This window comes from Malaclemys terrapin, chromosome 5 (genome assembly GCF_027887155.1).
Source record: "Malaclemys terrapin pileata isolate rMalTer1 chromosome 5, rMalTer1.hap1, whole genome shotgun sequence".
In the NCBI taxonomy this organism is placed as follows: domain Eukaryota; kingdom Metazoa; phylum Chordata; order Testudines; family Emydidae; genus Malaclemys; species Malaclemys terrapin.
In genome coordinates, this window is record NC_071509.1 from 128854055 (window position 1) to 128880185 (window position 26131).

General features: G+C 41.2%; 1 protein-coding gene across 2 annotated transcripts in view; it reads left to right on the top strand.

The window, feature by feature from the left end:
• The window catches only part of ANTXR2 (ANTXR cell adhesion molecule 2), a 176099-nt gene extending 150261 nt beyond the window's left edge, over positions 1 to 25838 (top strand). For both annotated transcript variants that reach the window (XM_054029912.1, XM_054029913.1), the window contains one exon: positions 23954 to 25838. In XM_054029912.1, the coding sequence (XP_053885887.1) occupies positions 23954 to 23992 (39 nt within the window). In that variant the 3' untranslated portion in view covers positions 23993 to 25838. The remainder of the gene's footprint in view (positions 1 to 23953) is intronic.
• Positions 25839 to 26131: the final 293 nt, after the last annotated feature.

Here is a 26131-nt window from a genome sequence, read left to right on the forward strand (position 1 = left end):
ACCTGTGATAGCCCATTACAGTCCGAGGTGTTTCATAGTGTACGTGAAGTCCAGCTGTGGCCTGTGATTATTTTTTGATGTAATATATGTTCAGGTTGCGTAGCTAAGCCCCGCAGAGGTCAGGAAATGCCAATAGTAAGGTGGCACGTGCGACCCATTTCTGTGTATCATTACAAGGTAATCCTCATTCCAAAATCACATTACAGTTCTCAATTAATACAACACATCAGACGGTATTTTCTACAACCTTATATTCACATTTTGTTACTGGGTAGTTCTCTGTTTGTGCCGTGCTGAGACCATGCAAGTCTTTTGTACACGAGGGTCACAATACTTGGCTGCTGCTGAGGACCATATGGTACAGCTTATTTCGGAGGGAGGGGTGTGAAAAGGTCACCTTTACATTTCCCTGATCCTGTGCTGGCTGTGCGCTGATCCTGGTCTTCAAAGTCTGCTTTGATTTGTGCTAATGGTCCTAATTGGCTGTTACAGCAGCCAGGGATCATCAAAGTGCAATAAACCCTGGGTATGTCCCCCTTTTCTGGCCCTGTCCCCTAAATCATGCAGCTGAGTGGTAGCCTGAGAACTTGACCACAAAGTGCCAAATCCTGCATTGCTTGGGGGAGGTGGTGCTAGTGGATAAATGTTCCATCCGTTCAACTCAATTCAAATCCTAGATCCCAGTCAAAAGTGCAAATGGGTTCAGTAATTTCATCTTTGTCTCGATTTGTCAGCATCACAAAACCAACGTATTTACTTAGATCGTAAGCCATTCGGAGAAGGGACCATCTTTGTGTTCTGTGTTTCTCCAGCACAGTGGGATCCTGGTCCATGGCCGAGGCACCTGTGTGCTGGGGTAACACAAATAATTTCTAATAATAATTTAGCACAGTTAGAAACAGGGCCGGCTCCAGGCACCAGCTTACCAAGCAGGTGCTTGGGGCGGCCACTTCGTAGAGGGGCAGCACGTCCAGCTGTTCAGCGGCAATTCGGCGGATGGTCCCTCACTCCTGCTCGGAGCGAAGGACCTCCCGCAGAATTGCTGCTGCAGATCGCGATTGCAATCGCAGCTTTTTGTTTGTTTGTTTTGGCTGCTTGGGGCGGCCAAAACCCTGGAGCCGGCCCTGGTTAGAAATAGGGCCAGGATTGGACTAACAGAGATTTGCAGGTCAGGAATAAGGTAAATTGGCAGAGACGTGTATGACTTAAGGACTTAAGGCTTTGGCCCAAGCAAAAAGGTTTTAGAGTTGCCACTTTCAGCACAGTTCTGAGCAGAGAGGATATTTTTTGTCAAATATCTGTACTTCAGATATAGAAGTTTGTGATTACTAATCCACTTGGGTTAAAATACATGCCTAATTATGCATCATGGGGTTTTGTCTGCAGTTATCCTAGGAGGGAATGTTGAATCTTTGACATGTGTTCATTGTACCAGAAAAGCCCACACTGGTTAAGCAGGGGGAGGGAAATAGCTTGGCATTCAGATTCTTTACTGGACCCAGTGGTCAATGTCATTAACTCTGAATTCATTATAACTGCACGGGATCCAGCTATCAGATATCACTGTAAAAGCATTGGTTGGTGAAGGGACAGCTGGATCACAGTGGCATCTAGAGGGCTGTTATATACAGTATGTGTTCATGGGTTTGTGCGGCAGAGCAAGATTTCTGCTGAGACTGCCTTTCCAGCCACAAAGCAATCCAAGTCTAAGCTGTTTAGAATCATGTTATAGCTGTGTCTTACCTGCTATGCCAGTGGGCTTATAAATCACACTCACAAATAGGAATTCATTGAGATCTTGTGACCATTTTGCAGTAGATTCCCATTTCCCCACCAGTTCCTAAAGTTATTTTTTCATAATACTCATTACAGAATTTATTAAAAATCACCTGCTTAACATTATAAATGAGCATGCCTCTTTACAAGTATATAATGAGAAGCTTTCTCTGCTTACAAAGCCTTATCATCTAAGGGCCAGATTCTGTAAAACTTTGTGGACCAGATTTTCAATGAAGCCTACACCATTTTACACCAACTGAGAATAGACCAGGGGTCGGCAACGTTTGGCACGCGGCTCGCCAGGGTAAGCACCCTAGCGGGCCGGGCCAGTTTATTTACCCGCTGACATGGCAGGTTCGGCCAATCGCGGCCCCCACTTGCCGCGGTTCGCTGTCCTGGGCCAATGGGGGCAGCGGGAAGCGGCGCAGGCGAGGGATGTGCTGGCCGCGGCTTCCCGTCGCCCCCATTGGCCCGGGATGGCGAACCGCAGCCAGTGGGGGCCGCGATCAGCCGAACCTGCCGCGTCAGCAGGTAAATAAACTGGCCCGGCACGCTAGGGTGCTTACCCTGGCGAACCGCATGCCAAAAGTTGCCGACTCCTGGAATAGAGTTAGTCTGGAAAAGAAAAGACTGAGAGAGGACATGGTAACAGTTTTCAAGTATGTAAAAGGTTGTTACAAGGAGGAGGAAGGAAAATGTTTTTTCTTAACCTCTGAGGATAGGACAAGAAGCAATGGGCTTAGATTGTAGCAAGGGAGGTTTAGGTTGGACATTAGAAAAAACTTCCTAACTGTGAGAGTGGTTAAACACTGGAATAAATTGCCTAGGGAGGTTGTAGAATCTCCATCACTGGAGATTTTTAAGAGCAGATTAGACAAACACCTGTCAGGAATGGTCTAGATGATACTTAGTCCTGTCTTGAGTGCAGGGGACTGGACTATATGACCTCTCAAGGTCCCTTCCAGTTCTATGAATCTATGAATATAGCCCTGTGACAGTCAATGGGATTATTTCTCTGAGTAAGAGTTTGTAGGATCTGGCTCTTAGACATGTAAGCCAAACAAAGGTATAAAGGTTCAGGAATGTTAGGGTGCGGAGAGAGAAATGAGGAGGAAGAGACTGTGGTAAATATTCCTGGAAGAAGTGGGATTTGAAAGATGAGAGAATAAGGGCGTGTTTCCGTAGGAGAGGGGAACTGTTCCAGGGTTAGGGATCAGTATGAAGTAAAGTGTGAAAGCAAGAGTGGGAGATAGATAATGAAGAGAGCAGTAGTAATAACAATTATATCTAGCTTTTATATAGCACTTTTCATTAGTAGATCTCTAGGCACTTTACAAAGGAGGCAAGTAACATTATCCCCATTTTTAGATGGGAAGACAGAGGTACAAAGAGATAAAAGTTTGGGAGATGCACAAGAAGCAGAGGTTTCAGAGAACAGACATGTTAGTTATGCTCTAGAGATGTTTGCTCCAGGAACATTATCACCATGAGTTCGACTTGCCATTTTCCACTTGTACAAAAGAACAGAGGGGGCCTGATCCAAAGGCCAATGAAGTCCATGAAAAGATTCCCCATTGACTTCACTTGGCTTTGACCTGGGCTCCTGTATCACTTCTACAAGGCACAGAATTTTATGAGCGTGAGAACATGTTAGTTTGCCTCAAAATGTACTGGGATTGTTTTTTAAGTTAGCTTCGGAAGCTAATGTAAAAAGATTGCTTTGCACGAAAGAGCTGTTGGCACTATTTCTTTCTTCCTTTTTGGCAAAAAATGGAAGTATGTAATATTATGGAGGGGTGAGCAATCCACTTTGTGAAAATGTTTTTTACAGCTTCCGTTATGGCTTTACAGAGCTCACGTTATCCAATACCATATTCTCCCACTTTCCAACGTTCAGCCTTTGCAGATATGATTGTAATACACTCCACAAAGAGCTGCAAAAAGAAAATAATCAAATTATAGCAATAAAGGTGAAGTAGGACCCTTTTTTTCATCTGCAGATTGGTTCCAACAGGGAGCCATCCCTACACTGAATGGGACCTCCAGTTGTTGACATTCTGCTGCCCTTCCCAGCACAGGGGCTGTGAGTGGGTGTGACTCCAAAGGTCCCTAAATGACCATGGGAAATGAGCAGACAGACTCTGTTTCTCCTGCCGATAGTTGCTCCTCAGCCTACTTAGCCTTAGCCCTCACAGAGAGCAAGAGTAATAGGGTCTGAGAGAGCTCTTCTTCCTGCCAAGGAAACCCTCCCAGAACATTTTAGAGGAGGTCGGGAAGGAAAACTTCATCTATGAGAAAACATCTAGAATTCTCAGATATTTTCAACTAGAAATCCCCAGAAAATGTAAAAATTCCACCGAAAGAATGCAAGGAAGAGTCCAGGAAATGAATTCCTCTGCAGAATTCTACTCTTCCACTTCCCCAATGAAGGACGGGGAACTTCCCAAATCACAGCCCCAAATATCAGATTGTGAATCACAGGGGAGAGAATTTGGCGCAAGCTATTTGACCCTATGCCCTCCGAGACTAGACACTTTTCCTCTGGCAGAGAGAAGGAACTTGGTCTCGCCCGCCGAGGGCATAATTAAATCTGAATGGGAAGAACCCTCCATTAGTAGTCATTTGAAGTGGTGATAAAGTCCTGTCTATTTCAGAAGGGTCAAACTGTGTCAGAGTATTGAGCATTCTTGTGGAGGCAAAGTGTTCCCAAGTGACGGAGCCTTTCTGCCAAGGGATCAGGTGCATAGGAAAATGGAGAAACTGGTGAGACAGAAACATGGCCTCCTCATCTTTCCCCTTTGCATCAGCCATACGTGCCTGGTATAAGGAAATCAGCAAACTCCTGCCCTCTAGAGATAGGAGACCTCCAGCTCTGATGAATAAAATATTCACCACATCCTCCTTTTGAAGCAGATGCTACAAATGGATAGAGTTTGATTCTCCCCTAGGAACCAGACAACCAACTCAGCAGCTTGTCGGTGCGTCATCCTCTAGACCCGGAAGGCCGATTCACAGGAGAAGCAGCTTGTCACAACCATTTCCTTCTAATGCAGCAGATTATTTGGAGAACTGCTGAATAAAGCAGTTGCAGAAAACTTAGCAGAGGATAAGAAATTCCTCCCCTCTCCATCACCAAAATCTTTTACAGGCAATTCAACAAAAGCAGGCTGAGCTGTGCCTATCATGCTGACCAATACCATCTCATTGTTTCCTTGTGCTCCCCCTGTATCCGCCTGCCTCCCTTCTTATACTTCAATTGAAAGCTCCTTAGGAACCCTCTCTTTGTCATATGTCTAGCAGGGTGGCTTCTAGGTGCAAACAAAGACAAATAATAATAATAAACAAGCTGGAGTTCCTTTCATTCAGTAGATTAAGCAACGCTTATTCATATTGGTGAGCATTTACACACACACAAGAAGTCCCACTGATTGCAGTGGGACTGGTCATGACTCTTGGGTGATGGCACTACTTGTATGAGCTCACGAATCTCAGTAAGGGTTGTTGGTGTCTTACTCATACTAACTTTGTAAATGCAATTTGAGGCTGGAAACAGTTTAGCAGATTTTTCTTCACTGTGTGTGTGTGTCTATGTGTGTATGAAATTTTAGAGGGGGGTGGAAATAATTTTGAAAATATATCCGTGAATCGTGGCCTCTTAATTATCAGAAATCTTGGCAAAGGCTGTAACTTTGGTGCTGTGTGATATATCAAATTATAAAGCCTTTTCTGTCCTGATGTTCACAAGGTTAAACCACTGATCAGTGTGTACATGAGGGTTTTATACAGTGCAGCAACAGTATTGGAATGTCCATATGTCCAGTTACAAAATTAGCATTATTAGTGGTGCGGAAATGCTGTTAATAGCATTTTCCAAAAGCTGCCAGTGTACTGAAAACACTGGAGATAATGCTCCTGGTTTCCCACTGCCTTGCACCAAATTTGGTCCTTTACATCTGTGCAAAGTGGGCATAAAATACTACCGGATCGGAATGCTGTGATTTTACCCCCACCACTCACTTTGTACAGCATATGAGCACATGCTTAACTTTCGACACTGATTTCAGTGGAACTTAAGCACATGTTTAAGATCTGTGCTGAACTGCTGAATCAGGGCCTAAATGACTTTACAAGACAAGGTGCAAGGCAGCAGAGAATCAAGTCCAACAGTGCTATTCTCCCCAACAGCTGTTAAGTAACATCATAACATAGGAACGGCCATACTGGGTCACATCAATGGTTCATCTCACCCAATATTCTGTCTTCCAACACTGCCCAGTACCAGATGCTTCAAAATTTGGCATCATATTAGCTATCCGCCAGTCATCTGATACAGAGGCTGGTTTAAGCGATAGGTTACATACCACAGTTGGTAGTTCTGCAATTTCATATTTGAGTTCCTCCAGAACTCTTGGGTGAATACCATCTGTTCCTTGTGACTTACTACTGTTTAATTTATCCATTTGTTCCAAAACCTCGTTTACTGGCATCTCAATCTGGGACAGTTCCTCTGCTTTGTCCCCTAAAAAGAATGGCTCGGGTGTGGGACCCTTTCTCTCGTCCTCTGCAGAGAATACCAATGCAAAGACTTCATTTAGCTTTTCTGCGACTTCCTTGTCTTCCTTGATTGCTCCTTTGGCACTTTGATCATCCAGTGGTCCCACTGAATTTTCGGCAGGCTTTCTGTTTTGGCAGGCTAAAAAAAATAATAATTCCTGTTAGTTTTTGTGTCTTCTGCTAGTTGCTCTTCAAATTATTTTTTGGCCTACCTATTTATACTTTTACACTTGCCAGAGTTTATGTTCCTTTCTGTTTTCTGTTTGCTTGGTGACATTTCAGCCAATAATTAATTGTTAAAGAAAGGGATAGTTTAAAAAGAAATGTTATCAATAGTTTCTTTAGTACATATGCAGCTTCAGAAAATAGTACTCATGCCAACTTTCTATAGCAGCAATAATACCGGGAACTCATTGCTGTGTTAGTCTGAAAATACTGCAGAATATTGCAATCCACCGTTCCCCAGGTGCTAAATATCCACCAGAGTATAGTGGTTCATGGACTCTGAATGTCATTCAGGGCCTGATCAGGTCTTCAGATTAGTCTTTCTTTCTTTCTTTCTTTCTTTCTTTCTTTCTTTTCTTTTCTTTTCTTTTTCTTGTAAGTTGCATTAGTGCCTAATTAGAGTATATCTATAGTCAGAAATAACAGCTGGCAGGTATAGAACTGAATGAATGTATGGTGGATTATCTTGTGTGTAATAATAAAACATATACAGGGAGTGGAAACTGAATATTACAATGTATGTTAAACAGTTGAGCTTCAGCTATAACAGATATTTGCAGCAATATGCATCTGCAAGAGTGGTAATGTTAACACTAAAATCTTGGTAGTGCATTGTATTGTTTTTTATCAACAAAACTACAAAACAGGATTATTTGATGTTCCCACTTTGTCAGCCCTTGACACGGGGGATTGTTTGAACCTCTTTATTAGCTAGAGAGTGCATAAGACAGTGAGAGATACAGAAAGGAATGCCAATTTAAAACTTTAAACACTGTTTACAGCTGTACAGAACATGGATGTTCAGTAACCCCCTCTCCAAAGTAAATGTATAAATCAGCTATCTGTATTTTTAAAAAACTATAAACTGAACTCCAGTTGTATGCTCCAGCTTGTCAACAGATATTTATGAGGTGAGTGTAATATTATAACATTTATAGCGGTGAAATACATCCAGTGCAGGGAGCTAGTACAGAGCACAAGAATGTTAATGCCAGTAGAATTTTAATGCCCTGTAGACCAGGCTCTAACTGGTGTTGCTTTTGTTGGCTACAGTGAGAGAGGAAATCAGTGATGTCAGTTTCTAAATGCTGCAAAACATTTGGGGTCTGGTACTTAACCTGAAACAGATACGTCAGCACTCACTGTTGTCCTGTTATCAGTCTGGAGCTTGATCTGCACCACAGAGTTAGGTCGATATAAGGCAGTTTATACAACAGCCTTGCTCCCACCGATGTAAGTGCCCTACTACACTGACGTAATAACTCCACCTACATGAGAGGCGTAGGGCTTATATCAGTGTAGTTAAACGATGCAGTATCTGTGTAGACACTTTTCAGAGTGGTAGCCATGTCAGTCTGTATCAGCAAAAACAACGAGGAGTACTTGTGGAACCTTAGAGACTAACAAATTTATTTGGGTATAAGCTTTCATGGGCTAAAACCCACTTCATCAGATGCATGGAGTGGCAAATACAGTAGGCAGGTATAAATACACAGCATATGAAAAGATGGGAGTTGCCTTACCAAGTGGGGAGGGGGGGGGTCAGTGCTAACGAGCCAATTCAATTAAGGTGGAAGTGGGCTATTCTCAACGGTTGACAAGAAGGGGTGGGAATCACTTTTGTAGTGCTAATGAGGCCAATGTAAACAAGGTGGCCCATTTCAAACAGTTGACAAGAAGATGTGAGTATCAGCAGGGGGGAATTAGAGTTTTTGTAGTGACCCATCCACTCCCAGTCTTTATTCAGGCCTAATTTGATGGTGTCCAGTTTGCAAATTAACTCCAGTTCTGCAGTTTCTTGTTGGCATGTAAACAGAAAGCTTATGCCCAAAGACATTTGTTAGTCTCTAAATTGCCACAGGGACTCCTCGTTGTTTTTGTGTAGACACTGCGTTCCTTACATGGGCTGTTGGCTGTCTCGGCTGGAGTCCTGAAATTAACAAGAAAGCTGGCTTCCAGCTCCCCAGCCAGGTTGCTACTGGGTCTCCTTTCCAAGCAGGGCTGCCACCAAGCCTCCCAGTTTGGGCTGCCACCCGGGGTCCCCACAGGGAGCCCTGCTGCCCACCGGGTCCCAGTTCCCTGCTCCCCACTGGGAGCACAGCAGCTGACTGGACTCCCACTGTGGATCTCCCTGCCAGAGGCAAGAAGCTCTCCCGCCATTGTATTCCAAGTCTTTCCCCCAAGAAAAGACCTAAACAACCCAGATCCTCTTGAAAAGAGCTAGATTTTTGAAGTGGCTAACATGGATTTGACCTTCCCAATTGTGACACCTGCCAGAAAGTGAAAGTAAGTCCAAGTGCTGTTTGATTGATGTGGACAATTCAAAAAAATTCAAAAATCTGGGGGATCCAGATTCTCAGCTGCTGAACATCAGCATTGCACCAGTGATCCCAAGGGACCTATGGAAGAGCTACAGAGACAGACCGCTTTTTCAGGTTTTGAAACTCAGGCTTAACAGAGAGGCTAGTAGATGAAGAACTACAATAACATTGTGAGAATTGGGTTTATATAAGAGACAAATCTAAAAAGCTAATTTAAAAGAGTAATATTCCAAAATATTTTCTTTTATTTTTACTGACATTTCTCATGGATAGATGGTCTTTGAGGAATTGGCTTGGCGAGCTCACGTGGGTAATGGGTATCAGCAGCTGTGCTTTACTCCACAGATCCTAGCATAGTGTACTCCAGGTGTGATCCTCCCAGGTTCCAAATGCCTCCTACAAAATGCCCAGCGTCCTCAGCTCCCACTGAACTAGGCAAGAAGGTTGATTTTGGACTCGGGAGTTTACGGGTCCTATCTTGCTCCCACTGAAATCAGTTAGGGTTTGGACATTGACGTCAGCAGGAGGAGGGTCAGGACCTAAGTGAGCCAGGCTGATAGAAAACAGCTGACATATTGTATGGCATAGTAATAATTTTAAAAACCCCCAACAAAATCTATTGTGGAAAACAACAGTAACAAAGAATTCAATAAGTGAAGCTGCTTGAAGAATGAAATTGTTCACATAAGGTATAAACTGCATGCTGAACCATTCAGTAATGAACAGGGAACATTTTCGTAGGCTGACTGATAGTAGCTCAAGGCATTAAAGCAGCAAAATCAGATGCACAAAGGACAATGTTCAGTTGTGTGACAAAGTGCTTGAGAATATACAGTTCAGCACTGGAAGAGGGATGGATAACAATCTATTCCATCCCCATTTTCCATGATTCTCCAGATTTATGCCCACGTCCCCACCCCTCCTTTTGAATTACTGGAGAATATTGCAAGTGAAGCGAAACATAGAGAAGAAAAAATATTCAGAGATGGTGGGTAGGGAGTATTTCTTAAGACAATATGACTAGGCAGGAGAGTCCAGCTATGTAAATATAAGAGAATGATTTAAAGCCCTATTCAGAGTTGAGTGTAATTGCTGCATTCAACTTTCTGTGGTGCTAAAAAGGAGTATGGGGCTGTCAGCACAACTGCGCTTGTAGGATGGTAGTGTTATAAAGGGATAACAGACTAAAAAATATTATTGGAACCCTTGTAACAACATTAAACAGCCAGCTGTGAGTGCAGGGTTTTGTATAAAGAGATTCTTGCTTGTTTTTACTAGTGCAACCACATTGTAGATACCTTTTAAAACATTTATGAAACACCCAATAAAGAAAAGCAACACAGAAAACTTAAGATATTTGGTATTCACAAGTTAAATAATTATTGATTTCAGGATACTGTTCCTTTCTTTCATTTCCATTCAGTAAAGTCCTTCATAGGGGAAGGTGTTAAATGAAAAAGTCTCTTGCGGGTACTAAAAGCATTTCTTGGAGGGGGAAAAAAAGTCCATCTACTCTTGGATTTAAGCTTAGTAGTTTTTATTGTGAGGTTTATTGTAAATATGACAAAGGCAAGCACAAGGGGAAATGAGAAAAGATAGGAAAGGGGAAACATCTGTCTCCTTGGTGCTTGCTTGATTTGTGTGTAGCAGGCAAGATACAGGGCACTGCCTGGTCAGTTACGGTCAGGTGTGCTTTAACCTCCGGACCCTGCTGGTTTCCTGATCTGGAAGGACATCTGGCTGACATGCTGAAGCCATTCCCACTAACCCTCCTTCTAAGGGAGAGGTGAGTACTCTGCCTTAGCTGTCATGCTGGTTATAGCAATGGTCTCAAATCATGGAGTTCATTCACTTCCAAAGATGGTCAGGCTTGAAATTGATTAGACAGAAGCTAACAAATAAGAATAAGAAAGGGAGGAAAAAATAGGGAAAGGAAATCACACGAGGGAGGGGGATATAGCAGGAATCCTCAATCTCACATCTCCGGTGGTAATGCGCTGACATCCACATTGGTCTATTTGTGGCCTGGATAAATCAAGGGATTCCCCCAAAGTCCAGAGGGTAAGGTGCTGTCACTTGAATGAGATTGAGATTCCCCAAATCTGAGGATTTCAGAGTCCCCCAAAGACACTGACCCTGTGTCTCTCTCAAAGACATCCAGACAAGATGTTTTGTCAACCATACCATCGTCTCAGTTTGATCAATCAAAAACATTGTCAGGTGCCTCAAAGTTAGACATTTCTTTCTGTTTCAATAAATTCTTAGTGTCCTTCTCTCCCCCCCGCCCCCGTTTGTTTAGTATGATACATATGTACATAAATCAAGAGTGCCTAGAGTTTATGGATAGACATCTTTTCAATGTTTTGCATAAATGCAAATATATATCAAAGTTAGTTAATGTACAGCATTTTGGGCAGATAGGGCCTAATGCACCAGTGATGTATGTGGCCACAACTCAACTGAAGGCACTGGAGTTGCACCATGTTCCTCCACTGTGAATTTGGCCTGAGAAGTCTTGTATAAATGCTAAATATGATTGTTATGAGTCTTTGAGATCAAAGAACATTTGTCCACTACACACACACACACACACACACACACACAAAAGCGATTTTGATCCCTTTGTCGTTAGAGTCAACAGATTAGTTGAGTTCCAGGCTTCTAAAACAGAGCGCTCCACAAGGCATTCCTCCCCAGTATACTGATCGCATTGTTCCAGTGTAGCAGCTGTTCTGTAGGTCACGCAGGAAAAGGAACATGGCCATTTCAACAATAGACATTCTTTTACCTTTTTTGAATTGGTACCTCATGCCCTATTGTGCACTTTGACACGTTCGTCCATTACCTTTGAAAGCAATGTGTGCCAAGGACATGTACCCTTATTGCCCAGTCAGCTAAGAAGAAACATTATTGTAAGATATTCAAATATAGCGAATGATCTCGAATTGACATAAAATGATCATTACCTTACTGCTGTCTGCATGAAACTGTTCCTGGATCTCTCTCTCTTTCCTCCCCCCCCCCCTTTTTTTTTTAAATGTTCAGCATATTCTGTTCCTGCAGTTCCTACAGGAATTACAATTCACCCACAAAACAGTTCTCGTTCTTTTTTTAAACCGTCGAACCCAGTGCATCCAAGCGACCCCCATCTCCTGTTGGAAAATCATGGAGTGCTTGCATAACTCACTTTTTAATTACTGTAGCCCTAAGACACTCATTTAGTTCAGTTTTATACTGACTACATGTTGGTATTGTTAAGGTTTATGACCCAATGATTTACAAGGCATGATACATCTGAATTCAAATTGGTTGTATTGATTGTTTAATTGAGTACGGGGACATGAGTGAAACATTAAGCCACCACATGGGCTGGCAGTGGTAACATGGCTGTGATGATAATTCATCTATGTTATTAGGTTCATCGTGGAAGCAGGTTTTAATACTGGATGCCAAAAATAACTTACGTTTGATACACTTTAACCAAAGTTCAAATTGGTCAGAACAATAATTTAATATTCTGATGTCTTATTTTAATTATCTAATAAATATCACCACCCTGTTACATGAGGGAGCGTGTCTGCTGATTTAGAGCAGGAGCTGGGAACTGCAACCAAGACTCCTGGGTTCTTTTCACAGAACCAGCTCACACTCGCTGTGTGACATTGGGTAAATAATTTAAGACCTGAATTTCAGAGCTGGTGAGCACCTGCAACTCCCCATTTGACTCCATTTGGAGTTACAGGTGCTCAGCATCTCTGAAAATCAGATTCTTACCTTCTGTATGCTTCAGTTTGCCCATCTATAGGACATTGTTCTTTTTATGATTTATTAATATTTAATATTGGCAGCACAGGGCTGTTTTGATAGTTAATATTTATAGGGTGTTTTGTGACCTCTGATGAAAGGTGCTGTGCAAATAGTCAATCCAATCCCCAGTGCCCTACCTAAATATCTAGCTGAGAGCTGGGATCTGCACATGAGAACATGGGAGGAACCTTCCTCCAAAGACAACTTTGTCTTTAATCTACTGGCCCTGGCCCATTTTGGGCACTGAGGGGCAACCCCTCAGCTAGAAAAAATTCATTGCTACCACATGTTAGACAGATCTCTGGTAGTCACCACTAGAGTGGATGGAGATGCTGGAAGTGGTGTAGTTTTTCTATATCATGTAATGTTTAAACATTGTCAGGCACCCAGTCCAAAAAAAAAATCATAAAATCACAAAAAGGGCCATAACTCGTAGAAACATAGTTTAATTTTGACCAAAATTGGTAGAAAACTTCTAAATGCAATTGATAATCTTAGAATCATAGAATATCAGGGGTGGAAAGGACCTCAGGAGATCTAGTCCACCCCCCTGCTCAAAGCAGGACCAATCCCCAACTAAATCATCCCAGGCAGGGCTTTGTCAAACCTGATCTTAAAAACCTCTAAGGAAGGAGATTCCACCACCTCCCCAGGTAACCCATTCCAGTGCTTCACCACTCTCCTAGTGAAATAGTTTTTCCTAATATCTAACCTAAACCTCCCACACTGCAACTTGACACCATTGCTCCTTGTTCTGTCATCTGGCACCACTGAGAACAGCCTAAATCCATAATGCAACTGTGTACTCAAAATAGTACTGTACTGGAAAGTTTAGGAAATATTTAGCCCCAGGTTTTTATATATATATATATATATATATATATGTGTGTAAGATTTGTAAGCAATATATATATATACTGCTTACAAATCTGGGGCTAATATATATATATGCACTATCTGGTTGGCCAAAGACATAAGTATAACCATGTGCTCTTATGTAACTTCTACCTATAAATATGAGCTGCTGAATGTCTAATGCAGCACCCTTATGAGCTATATTAGTCACAAAAATAGTCACAGTAATTTGCAGATGGTTGAAACATTTCTACTGCTCCCCCCTCAGAATCTGTATCTGACGTGTTCAATACTCTGTTGCTACAGTCATCACTGTCACAGTTGCATGCATTGGAGCACACCAAACTTCTTGCATTTGGACATTCCCTCTGCAGGCCCTCTCACTATACTTGATTGATTCTTCATTATATAATTGTCACCATTAACAGCAGTGTATTGACATTTTAGTCCTAAGAACATTAAAATGGCCATGCTGGGTCAGACCAATGGTCCATTCAGCCCAGTATCCTGTCTTCTGAAAGTGGCCAGTGCCAGATGCTACAGAGGGAATGAACAGAATAGGGCAATTTCAAGTGATCAATCCCCTGTCTTCACGTCCCAGCTTCTGGCAGTCAGAGGTTTAAGGGACACTCAGAGAATGAATTGCATCCATGACCACCTTGGCTAATAGCTATTGATGGACATATCCTCCATGAATTTATCCAATTCTTTATGTTAACCCAGTTATACTTCTGGCCTTCACGACGCCCCCTGGTAATGAGTTCCACAGGTTGATCGTGTGTTGTGTGAAGAAATACTTCCTTAAGCTTGTTTTAAACCTGCTGCCTATTCATTTCATTGGGTGACTCCTGGTTCTTGTGTTATCTGATGGGGTTCATAACACTTCTCGAGTCACTTTTTCCACACAATTCTTGATTTTACAGACCTCTGTCATACCCCGCCTTAGTTATCTCTTTTGTGAGCCGAACAATCCCAGTCTTTTTAATCTTTCCTCATATGGAAGTTGTTCCATACCCCTAGTCATTTTTGTTACCTTTCTCTGTATCTTTTCCATTTCTAATGTATCTTTCTAATATGGAGCAACCAGAATCACATGCAGTATTTGAGGTGTGGGCGTAATCCAGGATAGTCCAAGGATAAATGTTCAGCAGCTGATCAAGCAGCTCCCCAAAAGTTTTGTACTTGGCAGTATCAGTGCACACCATCTGCAGAAGCACCATGAGGTCAATAATAGCTAATGTTGGCTCCTCAGATGCTGATAGCTCAACTATTGACAGATTTTTCTTCAGCCAAGACAGTGTGTTGCTCTTTTGGGTCTTTCTTAGAGATCCATCCAAGCTGAAGTGGGACAGGTGCCAGTTTATACTTCATCAAACCCTGGATATCAGCATCTCTGGACTAGCCAATACTTGTCTGCCTGCTGAATATGTGATGATCAATAGTTATTGCTTGTGCTGTGTGCATCTTTTGTTTGATTGTTCTGTTGAGATTTCCAAATGATTTGAGATTGTTCTTTTGGGGGGATCAAAGAGGTCTACCTCACTCCTTTGCAGTCTACTGCTTACAAACTGCTTTGCTTCTTGTGTGCCATTCTCTCTCATAATGCACAAACTTCCTGCAGCTTCAGGTGGGTCCACAGTAGACATTACATTGTTCACAAGTGACTGTTTGTTGTCTGAGCTTGTTCCAGGTTCAATGCTAAAAGGATTCGTCATACTTTACATCTCAACTTTTATAATATCTTGGACAGCACTTTCATCTGCTGCCATATACTTTGTGGTAGCTTCTTTGTGGAGATCTGTTGCTGAATGCTGCATTCCACACATTTGTTTTGTTAGCTGTTACAGCTGCCTTAAAATGTGCAGGCAGATACTTGGTCAGAGCTTTATCTTTTATGCAAAGATGATGGTGCTTCCCACAGTCCTTGTTGAAAGACTGCTTGATGGTCATGTCAGACCATACACCACGGAAGGGTCTGGCAGTCCAGTACACTGCTCCCTATCAATGAGGGCATAATAGATATCTGGCTTCTGCTCCTCTGGAAGTCTGGCTTTTGCTATGTTTATACAACCCCATCTAGCATAATTCACGTGGCCACACGGGAAGTCAAATGGAATCATCTCTGCAAAATATCTCAAGCTCCATGGACTTGTAATTGTCCCTCTTTACTGCTACATAATCCATCAGTAGTTGGGTGGAAGAAATCCATTACGTAGTTTTCCCAGAACAGAAATGTATCTGAACAATTCTTTTCTTAGGTAACACAAGTGTCCATGGGCTGGTGGAGTGATTGGGTGCTGTCATGAAGTCTGCCCGAGCATTCTGTGCTTCCACTCTGTTTTCTCTGTGTGCACATCTTCAAATACTTCAGTGTATGTTCAAGCTTTCTGCAAGCTGCATCTCTACTCATCTTTTGGGAGCACATCATTGTTTATGGAATCGCCTAGTGCCATCTATTTCAAGCGAGTCATTGCCTCATTCCTAAGCTTGTGGGTTCTAATGCCATGCTTATATGCTTTCCCTTTTAGAGCATGGCTGATGAATGAAATGCCATAGATATTGCCTTCTACAAGGATGTCTTCAAACCCATTTTCCTGCATCACGCTGCCTATATATCCATGAAATTCATTACACAATGCATGCCTCCCAGCTCAGGGTGGTCATTGTCAAATTTGTATTGAATCAACTGGGCTTTTCAGTAAATTATTTCATCATGCACGACATAGGTCCAGTATTGGCCCAGAGAGTGGAATGTATCCTGAAAACATTTCATCATGGTGTACACCAGGGGTCGGCAATCTTTCAGAAGTGGGGTGCCGCGTCTTCATTTATTCATTCTAATTTAAGGTTTCGCGTGCCAGTAATACATTTTAATGTTTTTAGAAGGTCTCTTTCTATAAGTCTATAATATATCACTAAACTATTGTTGTATGTAAAGTAAATAAGGTTTTTAAAATGTTTAAGAAGCTTCATTTAAAATTAAATTAAAATGCAGAGCCCCCCAGACCGGTGGCCAGGACCCGGGCAGTGTGAGTGCCACTGAAAATCAGCTCGCGTGCCGCCTTTGGCAGGCGTGCCGTAGGTTGTACAATATATTAAACATCAGTTGCCGGTGCAGGGATCATTGAACAGTAGCCAATATTCATAAAATATAAAATAGACAGAAAAACATTTCTCAAGTCAGTCCATTCTACAAATGGCAAATATTTTGATGTGTTACATGGTACAAACACACTCATACAGTCATGTTACTACAGAACTTTGCTTTAACTGAAGGCAAAAAAGTATGGGAAAATGCATAAAATATATCACCTGGGGCTAAATATTTCCCAAACGTCCCAAAACAATACTATTCTGAGTACATAGTGGCATTAGCAATTGTATTTAGAAGCTTTCTGCCATTTTTGGTGTTTCTTCGAGTTATGTTTCTTTTTTTATGATTTTTTTTCAGATTGGATACCTGATAACGTTTAAATATTGCATGATATATGTACCTATCATATGGTAGCAATGACATTTTTCTAGCTGATGGGTTACCCTAACTCATTAATAAGACCCCTTTTTAAATCTGGCTACTACATCCTGGAAGTTACTACAGTCTGCCTGGCTCTAGAACCTCAGAAGGGTGAAGGACAACTAAAACTGAAGGATACAAGGCCATAATAAATAATAGGGCAGATCCCTTCATCCACCCCAAAGCTCCTTGCTCAGCTTCTGAGGAAGCCACTACAGAACCGGGCACCTTGCCATGCTCCCCAAATCCCACCAATCCTAGTACAGTAGAACAGAACTAGTCCCACTCCCAGCGGAATCTCCATGCTGGTGAAGGCAGGGCAAGATTTGTAAACTATACACTGAGTACTGCAAACCTGCAAGTTAAAGTGCTTGCTTGAGTATGGGTTTGAAGGATTCCATCATCCTTAAAAAAAGCACACGGTAATACATGCATTCAAAATCTAGCTTTTAATTGAGTGTGTTTACATGAGTGATCTATTTACTCTTAGGTCATTTCCTTTTAACTCCTTGCTTCCCTTGCAACTATAAGAATTATCTAAATGATTGAGCCTCTTTTTTTGTATGTTTTCCTTTTGTGATTTAAAATTATAAAGTCAAAATGGCTTATATTTTCCTGTAAAAATAAAAAATACATTTCAGCCATTTAAGTAGTAATTTCAACTTGCCTAAATAGGAAAAAAGTAATAGAAGATTATTGTGGTACCTGTTAACATAACAAAGTGCTAGCTGTGGGCCTGGATATCCTGGTAGCAGAATAAAGGGGGAGAAGTTGTTTGCTAGCCAAGTGGAAAAAAGAAAGAAGGGAAAATTGTTTTCAGAAAACTAGCCTTTCGGGTGTGGCCTTGATTGCAGGCACACCGATCAGGTGACCCTTGGTGGCCTAATCCCTCAACTGATAGTTCTGCATTCTTCTTATCAGGGGACAATGCCATTGTCCATCTTCCCTGTCTCATGAGGAGGGCTGACGTGTAAAGGAGAGGAATAAAATATAGCCCCAATCCCTGCTATTCACTGTGCACAGGACACCACTGATGTCAGAAGAGCTCTGTGTGGGTGCAGCAAACTGCAGGATTGCAGCCCAGGATTAGTATCAATTTTTTAAACATCTTTGGAAGCTAAGACTATTCCACAGATGTTTGGGGCATTTCTGTGGCAATTTTAACATATCTAAATAGCGGGGAAAGTCATGATAATCTGCATATTGCAGTTACTTTTAAGAATTTGCTTCTCTCTCCTCCTCCTCTGTATTAGATATAAGGCAGCATTCAGTGGAAACAATTATGTAAATGTATTAAACTTGCAAACAAGATCAAGAAAAAGCTTTGCTAGCATTCCTATTTTATCGACAAATAGCAGTAATCTATAACGTATGTACAGTATAACACTACATGTTAAACTGTTTAATTACAACATGCCATTTACATTGGCTTCATATAGTACCTTTTAATGTGCCCTTAGTGTGTGGGCATTATAAAGATGCACTCCTTGTCACATTCTATTACCTAAACATGAAACTTGTTCTGTACAATGTTGGCATGGAGTACTTGTAGTTACATTAATGGCAGTACAACATTCCTGACCTTCAAAGTAATTAGCACTTTCACTGTGTTTTCAACATCCTGATTTCAGCTCTTATGTGAGCATCAGACTGTTCTCCAAAGATTGCTTATTATATATTTTTTTGCATTTGAGATCTGTCATCCGCCACTTTTTCGATATGAAAAGAAGAATAAACATGCAGGCAAATAAATAATGGAAGTTACAACTCCAGGTGCAAGTACCTGACGATACATAAAATACACCCGCTAGCATGGTGGCATAGTGATAGTCTAAGATACTACCAGATGTGGGTTCATAGATAAAGACTGAGAATCAGCTCGTGCGTTAACTCCAGGGATAGCTTGGCTGTGTAGGCAGAGACTAAACTTTTCAAAAGTTAGGCACTAAAATCCATAACTTTCAATACCCTCATGAGAAAATATTGGCCAGAGTTCTCAGCCCCATAAGAAGGGGAGTACTTGAGCACTTTCTAAAGGTAGCACTTTTGGCTAACTCAGGAGCTGGGTTGGTTGGCTCTGGAGGGAGTTGCATTCAGTACTCCGTAGCCTCCAAGATGCTTCAAGGTGGAGACTTGAGTCTGAGGAGCTAAGGGGGATCTCAGTACTCTTAAGAAGAGCTTGGAAGCCCTTTCCTGCATCTAGTCCCCATGTCCTTTCCTGCAGTCTGCAAAGTTCCTGTGGGCCAGAAACAACGCAGGGATTTCAAGTCTGATCTCATTCTAGTTGTTACATACTGCTTCCTTCTGCACTATGTGACAGAGGGGAATATGTGACTCTCTGTCTTCTTAGGACACTTTCTCTCTCTACAGACATTCTTTCACTGTAAGTCTGTGACACTGTAAACAAATAGTTACTTAAGCCCATCTTATTTCCTTTGATAGATTTTGTTAGAAAATATTTGAAAATAACTGTGGGGGAAATGTTCTGGTTGAACCATATGCATCCAAAATTCCCTGGTTTCTAATCCTGGAAGTCTGAGATAAATTAAAAAGTAATATTTTTTTTATATAAATCTTAGCAATGGGCTTTTCAAACAATATTTTAGCTATTTTTTAAAGGCAGTTGGCAAGAAGTTTGCATAGATTGTGTTGTTAAAAACCAAACAAATGTTTAATTTTTTTTCTTAATTTCAGTAAAATTAAAAAAGCTTTGATGAAACCAGTGTTTTCCCTTAAAAGGTCATGAAAATAAACCCCAATTAAAAGTAATGTGACCTTAATTATAATGATAAAATAAAATGTTTGTAGTGTTCTAGGAGAAAAAAGTTTATCATAGCCATTGTTATGGCAGTATCCTTTGTACTGCGTTAGTGAACGTTGTAATTGCTGTGTTTGTAGTTGGAACATTGTTCCCATTATAAACACCTATTTACAAGAAATTTGTCCATATAAAATTATTTGACCAAATCACACCAGTTATTATTTTGTTCTTGCTGTCTAGCCCACAGTAAGAATTTAAGACATTGCCATGGTTTTTTTTAATTACAAAATTAGCTCTGTTTCAACACTGTTTTGCTTTCATAATAATCTGAAGTATTTTTTAATCAAATAAGAAACCAAGCACACCTCTAGAAGGATATAAAAAGTGGCAGTGGGTGGCCAACAGTAGATCAGGTTGCAAAGCTGCCACAACTCCACTTACCTGGGGATGGGTGGGGTGGGGGATCAGAAGTCTCAGCAGCCACTTTTCTGCTGGGATACCAGTGAGAACAGAGATGGAAACACAAGTTGCCCTCTGCCAAAATTACTCCTCATAGTATCCTATGATTTTGGCTGGTGCAGGAGGATGTAGTTTACCAGATTTGCTGAACGTGGTCCGCATTTTGAAGTCTCTTATATAGCTAGATAGTGTGTCTGTCCCTAGAACTAAGGAGTTATTTTGCATTTAGAAGTGTTAAAGCTCATGAATGCCAGGGTTTTTTTTTTTTTTTTTAGTGTTCACAAGGTCTCATTGACTCTGTGCAAGAAGACCTAGAGTAGCATATTTTACTGATAGTCATTTTAGTCCTTAAGTAAAATGTTGGTGCACTAAAACACATTTTAAAGACTGACCAAGAATTGTCCCTCCCTGACTACATTCAAATCTGCACGCTGAAGGGAAAATAATCTAAGTATTTATCCAAAATTCATATAAATTCATGCACCAGTAAATATATCTAAAGAACTATAAGGCTGTGACACAAAACAATCAAAAGGAAGAATTTTGAGGTGAAGGGTAAATTCCAACATGCTTCTCTTCACCTAAGGTACACTGGGGCTTGCCTAAGAATTAATTTCTGCTAATGTTTTATGGTGTCTATTTTTCACATACCATATTGCGCTTTGGGTGTGAATTTCCTTGCTTTTATTGTTTCTTTAGGGGTAGCTTTATTATGGGAATTTGCATAGAGCTTTTGAGCTTTATGCTCAAGAAATGCTTTGCCCTTTTACTACAGCACTCATTTTGTTATATTTAATTTTTTTTAAATTGTGGCACAAGATGTGAAAATGTCTGGTGCCTTTTATCTGCTACCTTCAATGGAATATTTTAACGCTCGCACACTTTATCTTCTCTCCATCTTCTCTGCATTTATAATCAACATTGTAGCAGCAAGGAAACACCGCAGTTAATCCAACCTTGCATTCACTTTGTTATATTTATCACAAGAAAAATAGGACATAGACTCATTAGAAAAGCATTATGAAAAAAAGATTCCCTTGGTCTATGCTGCACTGTATATTTATTCTTCCAGTTGATCTGGAGAACACTGCCTCCTCACATACCACTCAAAGTCTGACATCTGTTTATGCTTGCTTGAATGGTGCCAAATAATACTAGCGGTAAGTTACTGTACGTAGTACCCAGGTACCCTTATTGTTAGAAGTATTTTAATCAAAAAAGTTATTAAATAAATGAATTAAACATGGAGCTTTGGCCTGATTTTCCTGAGGACCCAGTGCATACTGTTAAAAAAAATAAAATAAAATGAAACCGTAATAGTGCCAACAAATCATTTAAAAAAAAAAGGGGGGGGGGAAACACTGGTATATCTGTTTACTCAAAAACTAGCTCATTTTACCTATGATTTACTTTTAAATGTCTGTTTTAAATTAATTCAAATACAATTCCTAATAATAAATGATGCATTGTAGGAATTTAGAGAGCTCTAAAATGTGCTGAGTGATAAAGACAGTTAAGAAGACAAGGTCCCTGATTTCTTCCCCCCCCCCTCCCCCCAAAAAGCTTAAAAGCATCTATTAACTAAAATAGTTTTTGAAAGGCCTAAGGGATTTAGGAGCACAAGTCAATGAAACTCAGTGAAACTTGTGCTCCTAATTACTTTGACACTTTTGAAAATCTCCCTCTGAGTGTGCAAATATCCTTTTATACAAGATCATTATAAAAATAAAGTTGTAGTTAATCTGTAAGAGAGATGGGGGGGAGTTTGTTCAGCACTCTAAAATGAAAATGGGTATCCAATCTGGGTGCTTTATGGCAAAGGAGACGCTCTATGGCAAACACATAAGTACTGGTGCCTGCTGGAAAGCCACATACTGCGTTGACTTCTGATTAGGGCAACAAAAATGATTAGGGGGCTGGAGCACATGACTTATGAGGAGAGGCTGAGGGAATTGGGATTATTTAGTCTGCAGAAGAGAAGAATGAGGGGGGATTTGATAGCTGCTTTCAACTATCTGAAAGGAGGTTCTAAAGAGGATGTATCTAGACTGTTCTCAGTGGTGGCAGATGACAGAACAAGAAGCAATGGTCTCAAGTTGCAGTGGGGGAGGTTTAAGTTGGATATTAGGAAAAACTTTTTCACTAGGAGGGTGGCGAAGCACTGGAATGGGTTACCTAGGGAGGTGGTGGAATCTCCTTCCTTAGAGGTTTTTAAGGTCAGGCTTGACAAAGCCCTGGCTGGGATGATTTAGTTGGGGTTGGTCCTGCTTTTATCAGGGGGTTGGACTAGATGACCTCTTGAGGTCTCTTCCAACCCTAATCTTCTATGATTGAGGAACCAGACCATGATTTTATATTGCACAGCCGCACCCAATAGTATCGGGGGGGGGGGGGGTGAGATCTTTTCACTAGTGGAGGACCTTGAGATGAAATATTCAACCAATGCTGTGACTTAGGCTATGTCTACACATACAGTGCTGCAGCTATACCATCGCAGCTACGCCCCTGCAGCACATCTGGTGAAGACGCTCTATTCCAACGGGAACAGCAGAAGCTATGTTGACGGCTGACATAGCGCTGTGCGCACGAGCGCTTACATTGGCGTAACTTACCTCACTCGGGTGGTGGTTTATTCACCCCCCTGAATGACATATACGTTATGCCGAAATAGGCTGTAATATGGGCATACCCTAACTAGCAGATGTTAATGACACTGTATCCATTTTGGGAGAATACTAGGACTGTCCATAACAGAATTCTGAACTAAGCTTCAGTATAACTTTCACTTTTCCATCCTGGAAAAGGAAGGTGTTGCTTCTTTGCAAGTGAGACATCTTTAAAGGGAGCTCCTTCTGGGAAGAGTACAACACAGCTGACGAGTGACCATCAATACGCTCTCTCGCCAGGGCCTTACGTAAAAATTGTTTTCTATTTCAAGCTTGTGGAAATAACTAGTCTCTTCTCAGTGCTCACCTCCCAACAGGATGAATGACTTTTGGACCAAATTCATCCCTAATTTAACCCCCCCCTAAAGTCAGTAGAGCTACACCAAGAATGATTTTGGCCATTGTGTCTAAGTATGATATTCTCAGATCCAGATAAACCGGACAGTATGGGGAACAGTTTCAGTTTGGTACAAAAGCCTGTGTGTAGATGTGCGGCTCTGGTTATTTTTAATAAAATTACCGGACCTGCATCAGCCACACAACATCAATGCTTTACTGGCAGTCATGTTTATTTGGAGCAAGTTTAATGGGAAATATGTTATCGGTTACAGGGAAAATCTCCAACTTTGAACATCATCTAATTTTATTGTGTTTAAAACAGAACAACAAAGTTGAGTTTGTTTTTGTGTCTAGCAATTATTCAGAACTTGAAGACTTGTTAAATCTTCCTTAACAATGACCTCTGGAGGATCCAAAACATGGCACTTATCTTCTCATTGCTCTTAATAAGGAAAGTATATAATAAATCTGTACACCAAATGTGATGGCGTGCTCTGGATGATTTCCATCTTAAGTTTTAACATATTTGTTTATGCATGTTATTTCCAAAAGCATACACATTTAAGTAATTGTTCGTATGTGACACGTTAGCACTGGTATTCAAGGATCCTTACTTTGTATTTATGACTTCACTCACCAATTAAAATTATTGTCTCTTTGTTTTTTCCTTCAGGGCCGATGTGTTAACTTTAGCCGCGTTCAGACTCAGTAAAGGAGGCTAAGAGGATACAAGGATGAAAAACTTCCACGCTGCCATTCTTTAAGCAACCAAAGACAACTGAGCACGTTCCCGAATTTCTTCAATCCGCTTGAGCCTCATAGCTCCGAAGAGTTTTCCGTTCCACTCTTCCCCAAGCCAGTGTTATTGCACCAAGCTCTTGTGTTCTACTACATTACAACCGTACTCCATGATTTGCAACAGTGACAAAAAGAGAAGCGTTGACCTGCATGCTTAGGCTTTGATAGAAAATCCAGTACGCATGTGCGGGCGGAGGAAAAAAAACCGACCAAAGATCATTTTGCTTTGTTTTGATTTTAAAAGGACTGCAAATTCTCAGGACGCAGTGTGCTTTTAGTAGAGATGCAAAGTCTCTCAGATGCAAAGATGGCACTTGTTATTTAAATAGGGACTATTAGCCAGAGGCGGAGGGTAAAAATTCCCACTAGGCTAAGCAAATGCAAAAGTTCAGTGCCTTACAGCTATGTCAGATCACAAAATCCTTCTGAGTCCCCCATCGCATTGTGCCTTACGGGAACCTTCTGACTGGAAATCTTGTCATTCTAGCACTGAAAAGTGCACACGCATGACAAAATGTAGACAGGGTGCCTCAAGGTATTGGTAGCCAGCAAGACTTTGCCCTTTAGTTTTTGAAGACACCTTTCTTTCATTATGCACCCAGGACAGGAAGAAAATTAATAGAGCGTTATTCTACAGGAAGACAGCCTGTAACCAGAGATCTTGAGCAGAGTTTGAGGGACTGATGCGTCAAGACCTTGACACTTAGGCTGGTGGTTTTTCCCCTTTCCTACATTCAGAGTTCAGTAGCGCATAAAACATCATCATCTATAAACATGCCTAGCAGTTCTAGGCTTATGTATATATATTTTTTTAAATTAAAAAAAATTTGTGGCCACAATGCTGGTATCTCAGGGGGTTCCCCCTCCCCCCCCAAATCTCCAAGGGCTCTTCAGCGTCACAAGCCAGCAACTCTCTTTGCATGAGAATTTCAAAGTTTAATTAATATAATTAAAAGCAACAGCAAGCAGCAGCCTGTGAAGATTTTGCTCATCTTTTTTATGCCTTTTGACATTGAATGACCTATTACTGTATGCGCATTACTCGGTTTTCGAGGGGGCTCTGTGCATTGGCTACGATTCAGCAGTGGAAAAAGACCTCCTTTCATCAATTTACAAATTAAATTTACAGGAGCGCTGGCCATCACAAAACATTGACAATGTATGTATTGTAATTTTTTAGAAAAACCAGCGTCGTGTCACGTCGCCAATGCCAAATTATGTTAGCGTGAGCGGAAACACTGTGGGGGAGGAAGGAGGCAGCAGCTGAAGAAAAAGGCTCAAATGATCCAGTCACTTTCGATACTGTACTTCAGATGCAAAATGGATATTCGAGTCGAAACCTGACAAAGCGCGCCTGCTTTGATGTGAACTGGTATAGACAATGACCAGTGGCTGGGTCAGTGGGATGTCTCTCTGCGAGCAGGGAGGCTTATCAAATGACACTAAAAATAAGTTCAACAACCATCACATTTGAGGGGAAAAGGCGAACATTTCACATTTGGTGGGCATGCATGTGCGCAAGATGGAAAGAGCGATGCGAAGCGTCCTGGTCTAATTATCCCCTTTGTGCTCTTCATCGAAATCGCAAGGGACAAAATAATTCTCTTGGTTGATGTCCAAATTTGCGGCACTGCCCAAAGAAGCCTTTACATGTATCCACTTGCTTACGTCTTTTGCTTGAGTTTATTTATGTCACTGGTAGCATTATCAGCATCAGCCATGTGTGCACAAAGATTATAAATAAAATTCTTAGATAAGTTTCTGTGATCCCTTCTTTTTTTACTCCCTCTGCAGTTAAAGCATTATTTTGCTGGCTCTAAAGTCTCCCTAGCTACCAGCTTAAAACGATAGACCCACCTTCCTGTGGCATCACATGTGTTCCCAAAAAGGCATGTCACAGGCTAACTCAAATGGCTACTGTCTATCCCACAACTATTTCAAATTTGTCAGATGCTCCCATATGTATGATAGGTAGCATTAGTCATATAAATAGAACAATAACATGCCAAAAGAGCTTTCTGTCGACTGTAGCATTCACAGAATTCTAGCTCTG